The 17,035-nt window shown below is 43.2% G+C and overlaps 2 protein-coding genes across 2 annotated transcripts in view; one reads left to right on the plus strand and one right to left on the minus strand.

Annotated features, from left to right (window-relative positions):
- The window catches only part of FAM120C (family with sequence similarity 120 member C), a 128,099-nt gene that overhangs the window by 76,440 nt on the left and 34,624 nt on the right, over positions 1 to 17,035 (minus strand). Inside the window, exons 5-9 of the mRNA XM_070462802.1 lie at positions 15,068 to 15,253; positions 14,636 to 14,899; positions 14,180 to 14,419; positions 13,277 to 13,837; positions 12,696 to 13,214 (exon numbers count right to left, since the gene is read on the minus strand). Of these exons, the coding sequence (XP_070318903.1) occupies positions 12,696 to 13,214; positions 13,277 to 13,837; positions 14,180 to 14,419; positions 14,636 to 14,899; positions 15,068 to 15,253 (1,770 nt within the window). The remainder of the gene's footprint in view (positions 1 to 12,695; positions 13,215 to 13,276; positions 13,838 to 14,179; positions 14,420 to 14,635; positions 14,900 to 15,067; positions 15,254 to 17,035) is intronic.
- LOC139033519 (putative RNA-binding protein 15B) lies at positions 12,723 to 15,819 on the plus strand. Its single transcript, XM_070462815.1, has one exon. The coding sequence runs from the start codon at positions 12,815 to 12,817 to the stop codon at positions 15,479 to 15,481; it is 2,667 nt and encodes an 888-aa protein (XP_070318916.1). The 5' UTR covers positions 12,723 to 12,814; the 3' UTR covers positions 15,482 to 15,819.

The raw sequence follows: 17,035 nt of genomic DNA on the forward strand, positions 1-17,035 counted from the left end.
CGCACTTTTTCCCTCCGCGGCCCCAGCACGCACTGCCAGTCGGGTCTCAGGAAGTCTTTAGCTAGAACCCGGAGGCCTGTTTGCAGTGTGGGAGGGGGTGGCTTCTCAGGGGCTAAGTTTGCCCTTTTCCCCTCCCCCCTGCCTCCTACCTCCAGCGGGGATGGGCCGGCTCTTCTCTGGAGATTCTCAGTCCCTTTGTTTTGCGAACCACCGGCAGTGTGTTCGGGCCAGTTAATTTTGTCCCTTGCTATCCCACAGTTTAAAAAAGCTCCCTCCGATTGCTCTCAGGGTCTTCAGGCCGGTCCTTACCCTAAGCAATGCCGCCCGCTCCTCTCCGTTCCGCCCCGCTTGTTGCTGGCGGGTACGGGCGTCTGGGGTACTTTTTTGCTGGGAGTTGCTTTTAAGCACGTAATCTGTGGGCCTTGTTTAATTTTTCCTCCCAGTTAGAATGCCGAAAACTTCCCCTAGTCCCGCCCGTGAGAGGGTTTCCTGGTGATTGGAAACTTCCTCTATTAAGACTCCCTTCCCGGGACGGGTCTCCGTCCGTAGCTCTTTTGACTCCCTTATTATCATTTATATTTTGTCCTACCTCCCTTCGAAGACAATGGGCTGCTTTTCTGGGCGCCTGATGTCCTCTGCTAGCGATCAGAAGTTGTTTTGTGAAATTTGCTCAGCATTCAAATGTTCTTTCGATGAATTTGTAGGAGAGAAAGTGGTCTCTCCGTCCTATTCCTCCGCCATCTTGGCTCTTCCCCCCAAGTTTTTACTTTAAATAATAATAGATGAGAACTTTGTTAGAAAGATAATAAAGCTGTTATATATTGCTTAGTACCTTCTATATACTGTGTGTGCTTTACATACATTATCTCATCAACAGAACAACCAAGGACAAGGCAGATATAGATGAAAAAACCTAAGTGGAAATAGACATAGAAAGGTTAAATAACATATAGCTAGAGTCTGAATCTAAGTTAATCTAACTCTTTTTAAAAAATCCCTGCTTTCTTTCTTAGGAGCACCTTGGACCACAGGTCACCTAAACAGGGCGCTTCCAACAGTTAGAAGTCAGAAACTTCACTCTATTTTAGAAATGGAAAAACTAAGGCTGTGAGAGGTTGGTTGCCCCCAAAGCTGCATAATGAGGGCGTATACACAGGATTCAAACCCAAGCTGATCTGACTCCAGAATGCACACTTCTCATTGTACCAGGCTTCTTCCTGAAGAGCACTATTTTTACTGCAATAGAGGCAGACTGTTAAGTGCCCTTCTTGTGCACACATCTATTGCTCTACATAAAGGATACTAAAATGATCTGCATACTGGTTCTGCTACACTAAGTTCCTTGATTGCAGAAACTTTATAATCTCTGTATTCCTAGCTCCCACATAAGATCTGATGCATTGCAGTTTGAATAATAGTTACTAACAGATACTGAACATATACTGTGTGCTAAGTAATATTCCAATTACTTTACATGTATTAATTCATTTCATACTCAAAACAATCCAATGAGGCCATAACTATTACTATTATCTCCATTTTACATCTCTAACGTCACAGAGCTGGAAGGAATAAAGTCTGGAGTTTGTCTCCAGAGCCTACAGACCTTGATAATTTTGTTGAACTCAACTGACTTAATTTTTCATTTAAGTTTTAGAGGAATGGTAGTTCTTCTGGAGTCTGACAGGAGTTTCAATGCATTAAGCTTTCTCTAAGCTATGGAAAGAGACTCTAGTTGCAGTAGAGAGCCACGTCACATATTAAGTTACAGCAGAGGGAGGGACACTGGTAAGCAAATAACAAAGCAAGGTCTGTATTTATTTGATATCCAGGCAAAGGAAGCAAAAAACCTTACTTTGAGCTGCAACATATTTATGTCTAGAGTTACAATTAACTCCAGATGGGTCTGGGTAGGAGTACAGTTTTAGGCTGTCCCCTGGTGACAGTTTCTTCCAGCATATACCTCTCATACCAGTCACTGACTGAGCATCCATCGACATTGTACCAGGCATAGTGCTGACTGTGATAAGTTCTTTCTCATCATCACAACCTGACTATGTCAGCATTATAAGTCCTGTGGTTCTGGTAAGAAAACTGAGGCTTAGAGAAGTGATGTGGCATGTTCAGGGCTACAGAGCTGGGAAACAGGAAACCAGATCAAACTGACACCAAAATCCATGTTCTTTCTACAACAACATATTACCTTTAGCTGGTCTGCAGTTGATTATGCCACCATCCAAGTGATTTCAACTCTAGAAAGTCAAGGACTAGTGATCTTTAACAAATCTGATGGCTCTCATAAGGAATATAAATCACAATCACCTGGAAAGCATTTTCAAAATATACAAACCTGTGCCTCATCTCAGATCTGCTGAAACAATCTCCTGAGTGTGACTGGAATGCTTATATTTCAAAACTAGCTTCCAGTAGGTTCTGATGCACACTCCTAAGAACCATTGAGCTAATCTAATTACTCATTTTAAAAAAATGTTTTATTTATGTATAACTGACATACTGAATTATTACATATTTAAAGTGAAAGTGAAAGTCACTCAGTCATATTTGACTCTTTGTGACCCCATGGACTGTATAGTCCATGGAATTCTCCAGGCCAGAATACTAGAGTGGGTAGCCTTTCCCTTCTCCAGGGGATCTTCCTAACCCAGGGATCGAACCCAGGTCTCCCACATTACAGGTGGATTCTTTACCAGCTGAGCCACAAGGGAAGCCCAAGAATACTGGAGTGGGTAGCCTATCCTTTCTCCACTGGATCTTCCCAATCCAGGAATTGAACAGGGGTCTCCTGCATTGCAGGCGGATTCTTTACCAACTGAGCTATATTTAAAGTGCACATCAAAGCGATATGATATACATATGCCCAATTACTCATTTTGCTGCTTAAGCAACTAGCCCCCTAGAAAGGAGAGATGACTTGACATGGTTACCTAGTTAATCTGTAGCAGAACCAAGATTAGAACAAAAGTCTCAGGATTCCAGGTATAAAACTTCCTTCACTGCATATTCTGGGGGTAAATAATGGAAAACAAGAGAATAACCATAATATCATAATTCCCCAGCACCCTACTCCTGCCAGGCTAGTTTCCTAGCTACCCTTCTCCAAGATTACTGTTTCCTTTTCTTTGCTCCCTTGGTTTCCCTGCCTAGAATACCACACTGCTTCTCTTTTCCAATGTTCCAAATACTTTCCATAGGCCCCCTCTTACATGATTTCTTTCCTCTTAACTCTTACAACACTGAGACAGTTGACACCATCAAGGAAGTAACTCAACAATATCCTCACCTGCCAAGTTGTAAAACCACAGATTCCTTCTTATTCTTGTGTGTATCCTCCACAGTCCAAACCAACACTTAGAAAGGACATAGAGCTGAGTTGACAGAATAGCAAAGAAAGGCCTAAACAGGTTGTAAAAGGGAAAGTAGCCCTGGCAAATAATAGGGCACCATCATCTGAGTATTTGACTTCAACAACTGACGTACCAATGTCACTGGGAAAAGTCTGCCTGGATTGCAGGTTATTTAGACATGAAGTAGCAAAGTAATATTAGGTATCAACTGAGTACCTACTATGTACCAGGCACTGTTTCAAGTACACCTCATGTCTATTAACCTTCCTATAACATCATGATGCATTATTATCTCCCTTTTACAGATGACAGAATAACAAGGCTCAAAGGTTGAAGAACTTGACCAAAGTCACACAGCTGAAAAATGAAGCTAGTCAATAAACACATGAAAAAATGTTCAACATCATTAGCTATTAGAGAAATACCAATCAAAAATCCACAGTGAGAAACCAATTAAGATGTACTAACATGGCTATCATTTTTAAAATGTAAAATAACAAGAGTGTGGAGAAATTGGAATCCTCCATACATTGTTGGTGGAAGTGTAAAATGGTGCAGTCACTTTGGAAAACAGTCTGGCAGTTCCTCAAATGGCTACCATGGGGTTATTACATGATCCAATACTTCCACTCATAGGTATATATATACAAGAGAATTAAAAACATACATTCACACAAAAACTTGTACATGAGTGTTTGTAGCAGAATCATTCACAACAGTCAAAAATGGAAACAACCAAAAGAAGAAGTGAAACTCTCGCTGTTTGCAGATGACATGATCCTCTACATAGAAAACCCTAAAGACTCTACCAGAAAATTACTACAGCTAATCAACAAATATAGTAAAGTTGCAGGATATAAAATTAACACATAGAAATCCCTTGCATTCCTATACACTAACAATGAGAAAACAGAAAGAGAAATTAAGGAAACAATACCATTCACCATTGTAACAAAAAGAATAAAATATTTAGGAGTATATCTACCTAAAGAAACAAAGACCTATACATAGAAAACTATAAAACACTGATGAAAGAAATCAAAGAGGACACAAACAGATGGAGAAATATACCGTGTTCATGGATTGGAAGAATCAATATTGTCAAAATGGCTATACTACCCAAAGCAATCTATAGATTCAATGTAATCCCTATCAAGCTACCAACGGTATTTTTCACAGAACTAGAACAAATAATTTCACAATTGTATGGAAATACAAAAAACCTCGAATAGCCAAAGCAATCTTGAGAAAGAAGAATGGAACTGGAGGAATCAACCTGCCTGACTTCAGACTATACTACAAAGCCACAGTCATCAAGACAGTATGGTACTGGCACAAAGACAGAAATATAGACCAATGGAACAGAATAGAAAGCCCAGAGATAAATCCACGCACCTATGGACACCTTATCTTTGACAAAGGAGGCAAGGATATACAATGGAAAAAAGACAACCTCTTTAACAAGTGGTGCTGGGAAAACTGGTCAACCACTTATAAAAGAATGAAACTAGAACACCTTCTAACACCATACACAAAAATAAACTCAAAATGGATTAAAGATCTAAATGTAAGACCAGAAACTATAAAACTCCTAAAGGAGAACATAGGCAAAACACTCTCTGACTTAAATCACAGCAGGATCCTCTATGACCCACCTCCCAGAATATTGGAGATAAAAGCAAAAATAAACAAATGGGACCTAACGAAATCTAAAAGCTTTTGTACAACAAAGGAAACTATAAGCAAGGTGAAAAGAAAGCCTTCAGAATGGGAGAAAATAATAGCAAACGAAGCAACAGACAAAGGATTAATCTCAAAAATATACAAACAACTTCTGCAGCTCAATTTCAGAAAAATAAATGACCCAATCAAAAAATGGGCCAAAGAACTAAACAGACATTTCTCCAAAGACATACAGATGGCTAACAAACACATGAAAAGATGCTCAACATCACTCATCATCAGAGAAATGCAAATCAAAACCACAATGAGGTACCATTACACGCCATCAGGATGGCCGCTATCCAAAAGTCTACAAACAATAAATGCTGGAGAGGGTGTGGAGAAAAGGGAACCCTCTTACACTATTGGTGGGAATGCAAACTAGTACAGCTGCTATGGAGAACAGTGTGGATATTGCTTAAGAAACTGTAAATAGAACTGCCATTATGACCCAGCAATCCCACTGCTGGGCATACACGCTGAGAAAACCAGATCTGAAAGACACACGTGCACCCCCCCAATGTTCATCGCAGCACTGTTTATCATAGTCAGGACATGGAAGCAACCTAGATGCCCATCAGCAGACGAATGGATAAGAAAGCTGTGGTACATATACACCATGGAATATTACTCAGCCATTAAAAAGAATTCATTTGAATCAGTTCTAATGAGATGGATGAAACTGGAGCCCATTATATAGAGTGAAGTAAGCCAGAAAGATAAAGGCCATTACAGCATACTAACACACATATATGGAATTTAGAAAGATGGTAACGATAACCCTATATGCAAAAGAGAAAAACAGACACAGATGTACAGGACATACTTTTGGACTCTGTAGGAGAAGGCGAGTATGGGATGTTTCGAGAGAACAGCATCGAAACAAGTATATTATCTAGGGTGAAACAGATAATCAACCCAGGTTGGATGCATGAGACAAGTGCTCGGGCCTGGTGCACTGGGAAAGCCCAGAGGGATCAGGTAGAGAGGGAGGTGGGAGGGGGGATTGGGATGGGGAATACATGTAAATTCATGGCTGATACATGTCAATGTATGACAAAAACCACTACAATATTGTAAAGTAATTAGCCTCCAACTAATAAAAAATAAATGGAAAAAAAAGAAAAAAAAGGGGGGAAAACTGGAAACAACCCAAATGTCCATAAACTAATAAACAGATAAACAAAAGAGAGTATATTAATACAATGGAATGTTATTAAACCATAAAAAGGAGTGAAGTGCTGATTCATGCTACAACATGAAGGCATCTTGAAAAAATTATAAAGTGAAAGCAGCCAAATACATATTTTTAAAAAATTTATTTGGTTGCTGCAGGTCATAGTTATGGCACTCAGGATCTTTAGTTGTGGTAATACAGGATCTACTTCCCTGACTGGGTATTGAATCCAGGCCCCTTGCTTTTTCAGTGTAGCATCTTAGCCACTGAACCACCAGGGACATCCCCCAAACAGACTTTTATATAAATTGTCCAGTATAGGGAAATACACAGAGATGGAAAGATAGTGGTTGCCAGGGACTGGAGGAAGAAGAATTGGAGAATGGCTGCTAGCAGACACTGGGTTTCCTTTTAGGGATGATAAAAAATGCCCTGGAATTTGATAGTGATAATAGTTGCACAACTCTGTGAAGAAACTAAATGACACTGAATTGTATACTTTAAAATGGTGAGTTTTATATCTCAGTTTTTTAAAAGTGGAGTTAGGATTAAAATTTAGCTTTGCCCACAAATCCTAAGCTCACTAACTAAAAGCTTTTGATTATGGAAAATTGCAAAATAGAAAGGTAAGGAGACTAGCATAATGAACCTTCATGACACCATTATCCAGTTTCATATATCAATGTTAAGTCATTCTTCTTTCATCTACTTTCTTTTGTCTGGCATTTTTTAAATGTAAGTTTTTATTGTGATTTAAAAAAATCACACAACATAAAATTTACCTTCTTAATCATTTTTTGAAGTGTATAGTTCAGTGTTAAATATACTCACCTTGAGACAGAGCTCTAGAACTTTTTCATCTTACATATCTGAAAACTTTATACTCATTAAACAACTCCCATTTCCCCCTGCCTCAGCCCCCGGCAATCACCTTTCTACTTTCTGTTTCTATGAATTTTACTACTTTTTTGGGAAGTCATACAGTATTTGCCCTTTTGTGACTGGCCTATTTCAACTTAATGCTTTCAAGGTTCATCCATGTTGTAGCATGTAGTAAGATTTTGTTTCTTTTAAGAATAAACAATATTCCATTGTAGGTATATACATCTTATTTATTTATCTATCAATGGACATTTAGGTTGCTTCCATTTCTTGGCTATTGTGAATAGTGCTGCTATGAACATGGGTGTGCAAATATCCCTTTGAGATTCTGCTTTCTGTTCTTTTAGATAAAAACCTAGAAGTGGAATTGCTGGATCATACGGTGATTCTATTTTTAATTTTTAAAGGAAACTCTATATTGTTTTTCATAGTGGTTGCATTGTTTTACATGCATGTCAACAGTGCACAAGGGTTCCAATTTCTCCACAACGTCACCAACTTATTTTCCTTTTTTAAATAGTAGTCATCTTAATGAGTATGAAGTAATAGCTCACTGTGGTTTTGATTTGGGCTTCCCTGGTGGCTCAGAGATTAAAGTGTCTGCCTGCAATGCACTTCTCCAATGATTGGTGATATTGATCATCTTTCTATATGATTATTGGTCATTTTTCGTACACTTTAAAGCAAGTTTCGGGCTTCCCTGGTGGCTCAGAGGTTAAAGCATCTGCCTGCAATGCAGGAGACCCGGGTTCGATCCCTGAGTTGGGAAGATCCCCTGGAGAAGGAAATGGCAACCCACTCCAGTATTCTTGCCTGGAGAATCCCATGGAGGGAGGAGCCTGGTAGGCTACAGTCCATGGGGTCGCAAAGAGTCAGACACGACTGAGCGACTTCACTTCAAAGCAAGTTTCAGATATCAAATCACCTCTAAATACTTCATTATGTATCTGTAACAGAGACTTAAAAATGACAAACACAGTACTATTATTTCACTGAAAAAATCAACAAGAGTTTCTTAATAATACCCAGTCTCAAGGAGTTCTCTGGTGGCCTAGTGGTTAAGATTCCAGGCTTTCACTGCCATGGCCCAGATTCAATCCTTGGTCAGAGAACTGAGTTCCCAAAAGCCACATGGTATGGCCAAATAACAAACAAAATATCCAGTCGTTATTCTATTTTCCATGACTGCCACAAAAATATCTTTTAATAGTTGGTTTGTTCAAATCAGAATCCAAATAGGGTCCACATGCTGCATCTGGCTGATATGGCTCCCAGTTGTGTTAATTTATAACAGTTGCCGTTCTCTTTATTTAAATGCATTTTATTTACTGAAACAAAACTACCCTCATTTTTTAAATTACAAAGGTAATATAGATTATTCAACAAATGGTGTTGAGCTAACTGAATATTTACTTGAGAAAAATAGGGTGGATCCATTCTTCACCCATTAACTTGGATAACCATACAAATAATAGAAGACATCATAGGGGAATTTAAGAAAAATAATTTCAGTGGATAAAGTTTAAGAGAAAACTCAGTATGTAACAGCAAAGAGAAAGATCAATCCTCTTGAGTATATAAAACAAAACATTTCTGCTTGGGAAAAGCCAATGTAAGTAAACTCAAGAGATAAATGACAAATTGCAAAATAATTTGAAAGAGGACTAATTTCTCTAACAGAAGGATAAAAAAGTAATAACCCAGGAGAATATTTCATTAAAAAAGGAAGCATAAATAGATCTTAGGGAGATTAACTCAAAATGGTGGAGCAGAAGGACATGGACTCACCCCTTCTTGAGAGAGGACCAGAATCACAACTAACTGCTGAACCACCATGGACACAAAAACACTGAAACCCACCAAAAAAGATACCCTACACCAAAGACAAAGGAAAAACCACAGCCAGACAGTAGGAAGGGCACAATCGTGACAGAATCAAATCACATACCTGCCGGGTGGGATACCCACAAACTGGAAAATAATTCTACTACAGAAGTTCTCCCACTGGAGTGAAGGTTCTAAGCCCCAAACTGGGCCTCCCAGCCTGGGGGATTGGCAACAGGAGGAGTTCCTAGAGAAACCAGCTTTCATGGCCAGCGGGATTTGACTGAAGGACTTCCCCCACAGGACTGGAGGAAACAGAAACTTCACTCTTGGAGGGCACACACAAAGTATTGTATGGATCAGGACCCATAGGTCAAAAAAGCAGTGACCCCATAAAAGACTGGGCCAGACCTACCTGCTGCAGTTGGAGGGCCTCCTGTAGAGGTGGGGGGTGGGGTTCACTACAGGGACAAAGACACTGGTGGCTGCAGTTCTGGGAAGTACTCATTGGTGTGAGCCCTTTTGAAGGCTTTGATTATCCCAATCAAACAGACTGTAGGCTCCAGTGCTAGGTTGCCTCAGGCCAAACAACCAACAGAGAGGAAACACGGCCCCACTCATCAGCAAAGTTTTACTGAGCACAGCCCTGCCTACCAGAGAGACAAGACCCAGCTCTACCTACTACCAGTCCCTCCCATCAGGAAGCTTGCACAAGCCTCTTAGATAGCCTCATCCACCAGAGAGCAGGTAGCAGAAGCAAGAACTACAATCCTGCAGCCTGCAGAAAGAAACCAATCACAGAAAGTTAGATAAAATTAAACAGCAGAGGATAATGCCCCAGATGAAGGAACAAGATAAAAATCCCAGAAAACAACTGTGTGGAGTAGAGATAGGCAACTTTCTGGAAAAAGATGTCAGAATAATGATAGTGAAGATGATTCAGCATCGTGGAAAAAGAATGGAGGCAAGGGTCAAGAAAATGCAAGACATATTCAACAAAGACGTAGAAGAAACAAAGAACAGGGATGAACAATTCAATAGCTGAAATGAAAAATACACTAGATAGAAGAAATCAATAGCAGAATAAATGAGGCAGAAGAATGGATGGATAAGTGACTGAAAGACAGAATGGTGGAAATCACTGCCACAGAACAAAGAAAAAAGAATGAAAAGAAATGAAGACAGTCTAAGAGACCTCTGGGACAACATTAAATGCACCAATATTTACATTATAGGGGTCCAGAAGGAGAAAAGAGAGAGAGAAAGGACCTGAGGAAATATTTGAAGAATAATAGCTGAAAACTTCTCTAACATGGGAAACAGTCACCCAAGTCCAGGAAGCACAGAGACTCCCAGGCAGGATAAACCCAAGGAGGAACACACTGAGACACATAGTAATCAAACTGACAAAAATTAAAGACAAAGAAAAAATATCAAAGCAACAAGGGGAAAACAACAAATAACATACAAGTGAACTCCCAGAAGGCTATCAGCTGATTTCTCGGCAGAAACTCTGCAGGCCAGAAGGGAGGGGCATGATATATTTAAAGTGATGAAGAAAGGGAAGACCCTACAACCAAGAATACTCTACCCAGCAAGGCTCTCATTCATGATTTGATGGAGAAATCAAAATCTTTACAGACAAACAAAAGCTAAGAGAATTCAGCACCACCAGATCAGCTTTGCAACAAATGCTAAGAAACGCCTCTAGAAAGTGAAGAGACCAGAAAAAACCAACCTTGTACATGTATAGGTTGCACATATACCTATTGTATCTATATCAAAACCTCATGGGAACAGCAAACCCAAAAACTACAATAGATAAAAATACAAAAAAGAAAAAACAACCTGAACACAACACTAAAGATGGTCATCAAACCATAAGAAAGGAGAACAAGAGTGGAATAGAAGAAAAAGACCTACAAAAACAAACCCAAAACAGTTAAGAAAATAGCAATAGAAACATACATATTGATAATTACCTTAAATGTAAATGGATTAAACACTCCAACCAAAAGACATAGACTGGCTGAATGGATACAAAAGATCCAAATATTATGTTGCCTACAAGAGAACCAGTTCAGACTGAGGGACACACAGAATGAAAGTGAGGGGATAGAATAAGGTATTCTGTGTAAAGTAAATCAAAAGAAAGCTGTTTCGAGAGAACAGCATCGAAACATGTATATTATCTAGGGTGAAACAGATCACCAGCCCAGGCTAGATGCATGAGGCAAGTGCTCGGGCCTGGTGCACTGGGAAGACTCAGAGGAATAGGGTGGAGAAGGAGGTGGGAGGGGGGATCGGGATGGGGAATACATGTAAATCCATGGCTGATTCATGGCAATGTATGACAAAAACCACTACAATATTGTAAAGTAATTAGCCTCCAACTAATAAAAATAAATGAAAAAAAAAGTAAAAAAAAAAGAAAGAAAGCTGGTGTAGCAAAACGTGTATCAGATAAAATAGACTCTAAAATAAAGACTGTTACAAGAGACAATATATAACAATCAAGGAATCAATCCAACAAGACATAAAAATTATTAGTATATATGCACCCAATATAGGAGCACCTCAATATATAAGGCAAATACTAACAGCCATAAATGAAGAAATGTACAAGAGCACAACTGTAGTGGGTAGTAACAGTAGTAACACACCATATTCATCAGTAGACACATCATCCAGACAGAAAATCAATAAGGAAACACAGGCCTTAAATGACACATTAGATCAGATGGACTTAATTGATATTTATAGAGCATTCCATCCAAAAGCAGCAGAATACACATTCTTCTCAAGTGCACATGGAAAATTCTCCAGGACTGACCACATGCTGTAAAAACTGAAATCATATCAAGCATCTTTTCCAACCACAATGCTATGAGATTAGAAATAAACTACAGGAAAAAAAGTATAAAACACACAAACACGTGGAGGCTAAATAATTCTATTAAATAACCAATGGGTCACTGAAGAAATGAACAAGGAACTCAAAAAATACCTAGACAAATGAAAATGAAAGTACAATGATCCAAAAACCATGCAATACGGCAAAAGCAGTTCTAAAAGGGAAGTTTATAGCAATACAATCTTACCTCAGGAAACAAGAAAAATCTCAAATAAACAACCTAAACTTACACCTAAAGCAACTAGAAAAGAAGAACAAACAAAACCTAAAGATAGTAGAAGGAAAGAAATCATAAAAATCAGAGCAGAAATAAATGAAATAGAGACAAAACAAAATAATGACAAAGATCAATGAAACCAAAAGCTGGTTCTTTGAAAACATAAACAAAACTGACAAACCTTTAGCCAGTTAGACAAGAAAAAAAGGGAGAGGATTCAAATCAATAAAATTAGAAATGAAAAAGGAGAAGTTACAACTGACACCACAGAAATACAAAGGATCATAAGAGACTACTACAAGCAACTATATGCCAATAAAATGGACAACCTAGAAGAAATGGACAAATTCTTAGAAAGGTACAATCTTCCAAGACTGAACCAGGAAGAAATAGAAAATATGAACAGACCAATCACAAGCACTGAAATTGAAACTATGATTAAAAACCTCCCAACAGTCTAAGGCCTGATGGACTCAGAGGTAAATTCCATCAAACATTTAGAGAGGAGCTAACACCTATCCTTCTGAAACTCTTCCAAAAAAAAACTGTTTAGGAAGGAAAACTCCCAAACCCATTCTATGAGGCCATCATCACCCTGATATTAAAACCAAAGAGGTCCAAGATGGCGGCGCCGGGGGCGCTGCCTCCTCGGCCGCCGCCGCCGCCGCTGTGAGGGGCCTGCGGGCCGCCCGCCCGCCAGCCGCGCCGGCGCCATGAAGAGGCAGAGCGAGCGAGACTCCAGCCCGAGCGGGCGCGGCTCGTCATCGTCGGCCAAGCGGCCGCGGGAGCGCGAACGGGAGGCGGAGGCGGGCGGGCGGCGGGCGGCGCACAAGGCCTCGGGCGGCGCCAAGCACCCCGTTCCGACGCGGGCTCGCGACAAACCTCGCGGTAGCGGGGGCAGCGGCGGTGGGCATCGCGACGGCCGAGGCGCCGGGGACGCGAATCACCGTGCGAGCAGCGGCCGCTCCTCGGGCTCGGGCGCCGGCGGCGGGGGACGCGGTGGCAAGGCCTCAGGGGACCCAGGCGCTTCGGGCGCGTCGCCCCGCGCATCTCCGCTACCGCCACCTCCGCCGCCGCCCGGGGCCGAGCCCACGGGTCCCGGCTCCTCAGCGGCTGCACCCGAGTACAAGACGTTGCTCATCAGCAGCCTGAGCCCCGCGCTGCCCGCCGAGCACCTCGAAGATCGGCTCTTCCACCAGTTCAAGCGCTTCGGCGAGATCAGCCTGCGCCTGTCGCACACGCCTGAGCTGGGCCGCGTGGCCTACGTGAACTTCCGGCACCCGCAGGACGCGCGTGAGGCCCGCCAGCTGCTGCTCTACGACCGCCCGCTCAAGGTGGAGCCCGTGTACCTGCGAGGCGGCGGCGGCGGCGGCGGGAGCAGCCGGCGAAGCAGCAGCAGCAGCGCCGCCGCCTCCACTCCGCCCCCGGGCCCGCCCGCGCCCGCCGACCCGCTCGGCTACCTCCCGCTGCACGGCGGCTACCAGTACAAGCAGCGTTCGCTGTCCCCGGTTGCCGCCCCTCCGCTGCGGGAGCCCCGCGCCCGCCACGCTGCCGCAGCCTTTGCTCTGGATGCGGCAGCCGCCGCCGCCGCTGTAGGCCTGTCTCGGGAGCGGGCCTTGGACTACTACGGGCTGTATGACGACCGCGGGCGACCCTACGGCTACCCGGCCGTGTGCGAAGAGGACCTGATGCCCGAGGATGACCAGCGTGCCACGCGCAACCTCTTTATTGGGAACCTGGACCACAGCGTATCAGAGGTGGAGCTGCGACGGGCTTTCGAGAAGTACGGCATCATTGAGGAGGTGGTCATCAAGAGACCCGCCCGTGGGCAGGGCGGTGCGTATGCCTTCCTGAAGTTCCAGAACCTGGACATGGCCCACCGGGCCAAGGTGGGCATGTCGGGTCGGGTGATAGGCCGCAATCCCATTAAGATAGGGTACGGCAAGGCCAACCCCACTACGCGCCTCTGGGTGGGTGGCTTGGGACCTAACACCTCACTGGCGGCTCTGGCCCGGGAGTTTGACCGTTTTGGGAGCATTCGGACCATTGATCATGTCAAGGGAGATAGCTTTGCCTACATCCAGTACGAGAGTTTGGACGCTGCCCAGGCCGCCTGTGCTAAAATGAGGGGCTTTCCCTTGGGGGGTCCGGACCGCAGGCTGCGCGTGGATTTTGCCAAAGCAGAGGAGACTCGGTATCCCCAGCAGTACCAGCCCTCCCCCCTCCCTGTGCACTATGAGCTGCTCCCAGACGGGTACACCCGGCACCGGAACCTGGATGCCGACCTGCGGGTGCGGGACAGGACCCCTCCACACCTCCTGTACTCAGATCGAGAGCGGACCTTTTTGGAAGGGGACTGGACCAGCCCCAGTAAAAGCTCTGACCGCCGAAACAGCCTTGAGGGCTATAGCCGCTCAGTGCGCAGCCGGAGTGGTGAGCGCTGGGGAGGAGATGGGGACCGGGGCCTGCCCAAGGCCTGGGAGGACAGGCGGAAGCGTCGGAGCCTCTCCAGTGATCGCGGAAGGGCCACCCACTCCCCTTATGAGGAACGGAGCAGGACCAAGGGTGGTGGGCAGCCTGCGGACCGAGGCTCCGACCGCACCCCGGAGCGTGGCCGCAAGGAAAACCATTCCAGTGAAGGGACCAAGGAGTCCGGTAGCAACTCCCTCAGCAACAGCCGACACGGGGCGGAGGAGCGGGGCCACCACCACCACCACGAGGCTCCCGACTCTTCCCACGGGAAGAAGACCCGAGAGAGCGAGCGCAATCACCGGACCACTGAGGCCGAGCCCAAGCCTCTGGAAGAGCCAAAACACGAGACCAAAAAGCTCAAGAGTCTCTCAGAGTATGCCCAGACGCTGCAGCTGGGTTGGAACGGGCTCCTGGTGTTGAAAAACAGCTGCTTCCCAACATCTATGCACATCCTAGAGGGGGACCAGGGGGTGATCAGCAGTCTCCTCAAAGACCATACTTCCGGGAGTAAGTTGACCCAGCTGAAGATTGCCCAGCGCCTTCGCCTGGACCAGCCCAAGCTCGATGAGGTCACGAGACGCATCAAGCAGGGGAGCCCCAACGGCTACGCAGTGCTCCTGGCCACCCAGGCGGCCCCCGGCGGGCCCGGCTCCGAGGGGACGCCCGCGGTGGAGCCTGGCCTACAGAGGCGGCTTCTCAGGAACCTGGTCTCCTACTTGAAACAGAAGCAGGCTGCAGGGGTGATCAGCCTGCCAGTGGGTGGATCCAAGGGCAGAGACAGCACAGGCATGCTCTACGCCTTCCCACCCTGTGACTTCTCACAGCAGTACCTCCAGTCAGCACTGAGGACATTGGGCAAGCTAGAGGAAGAGCACATGGTGATAGTTATAGTGAGAGACACAGCCTAGCCCAGACCTGGCCTTTGCAGCCTGTTCGTCACTAAAGCAGTTATTTTAAAATCTGACCACCGCCGCCCTGCACCCCCTGGCCCATCTTACACCCTTGATTTGAATTCTCTGCTGGGTTACCCTGTTTCATTTGGTAGGGGACCAAAGTCCTATCTCCCCATCAAAAACTAAGTTCTTAGTTTTGGGTTTTTTGTGTTTTTTTTTTTTTTTCTTTTTACCGTGATGAGAAGGGACTCCTGTCATGTTGGCTTCTAGTGTATGAAATACTGTCTGCTGTGTTCTGTATTTTTTTATTTTTTGACTAACTGTATGGAAAATTGTCAGTAAAGCCTTTGTCAGAGGATGGATTTTTTTAAAAAAATAAATAAATAAAACCAAAGAAATATACCACACACAAAAAAGAAAACTAAACACCAGTAATAACTGATGAACAAAGATGCAAAAATCCTCAACAAAATACTAGCAATTCAAATACATTAAAAAGATTATATGCTATGATCAAGTTGGGATTTTCTATGCAAGGATTCTTCAATATCGGCAAATCATTCATGGTGATACCCCATCAACAAATTGAAGAATTAAAAACCATATGTCATCTCAGTAGGTGAAGAAAAAGCTTTTAACAAAATTCAGCACCCACTAATGATAAAAACTCCCCAGAAAGTGGGCCTAGAGGGGAACCTACCTCAATGTAATAAAGGCCATATATGAGGAACTTACACCTAGTATCATACTCAGTGGTGAAGAGTTGAAAACATTTCCTCTAAGATCAGGAAGAAGACAAGGATGTCCACTCTTGCCACTTTTATTCACACAGTTTTGGAAGTCCTAGCTATGGCAATCAGAGAAGAAAAAGAAATAAAAGGAATCCAAGTTGGAAAAGAGAAGTAAAACTGTCACTGTTTGCAGATGACATGATACTATACATAGAAAATCCTAAAGATGCTACAAGAAAAGTTATTAGATATCATCAATGAATCTGGTAAAGTTGCAAGTTACAAAATTAATACACAGAACTGTTGCATTTCTATATACTAACAGTGAAAGATCAGAAAAAGAATTTCAAGAAACAACCCCATATACCATTGCATCAAAAAGAATAAAATACACAAGAGTAAACCTACCCAACAAGACAAAAGACCTGTACTTCAAAAACTATAAGGTGCTAATTAAAGAAACTGAAGAGGACACAAAGAGATGAGAAGATATACTACATTCTTGGCTTGGAAGAATAAACATCGTCAAAATTACTATACTATACAAGGCAATCTACAGATTCAATTAAATCCCTATCAAATTATCAATGGCATTTTTCACAGAACTAGAAGAAAAAGCTTTTAAATCTGTATGGAGACGAAGAAGACCCCGAATACCCAAAGTAGTCTTGAAAAAGAAAAATGGAGCTGGAGGAATCAGGTTCCCCCAGAACAGGCTATACTACAAAGCTATAGTCATCAAAACAGCATGGCACTGGCACAAAAAAAGACATACAGATCAATGGAAGACGACTGAAAGTCCAGAAATAAACTCTACCACTCATGGTCAATTAATCTA

This window comes from Odocoileus virginianus, unplaced genomic scaffold (genome assembly GCF_023699985.2).
Source record: "Odocoileus virginianus isolate 20LAN1187 ecotype Illinois unplaced genomic scaffold, Ovbor_1.2 Unplaced_Scaffold_14, whole genome shotgun sequence".
In the NCBI taxonomy this organism is placed as follows: Eukaryota; Metazoa; Chordata; class Mammalia; order Artiodactyla; family Cervidae; genus Odocoileus; species Odocoileus virginianus.

Excerpts from the sequence above, each read along its gene's own strand:
- LOC139033519 (XM_070462815.1), top strand. The coding sequence starts at position 12,815 with ATGAAGAGGCAGAGCGAGCGAGACTCCAGCCCGAGCGGGCGCGGCTCG.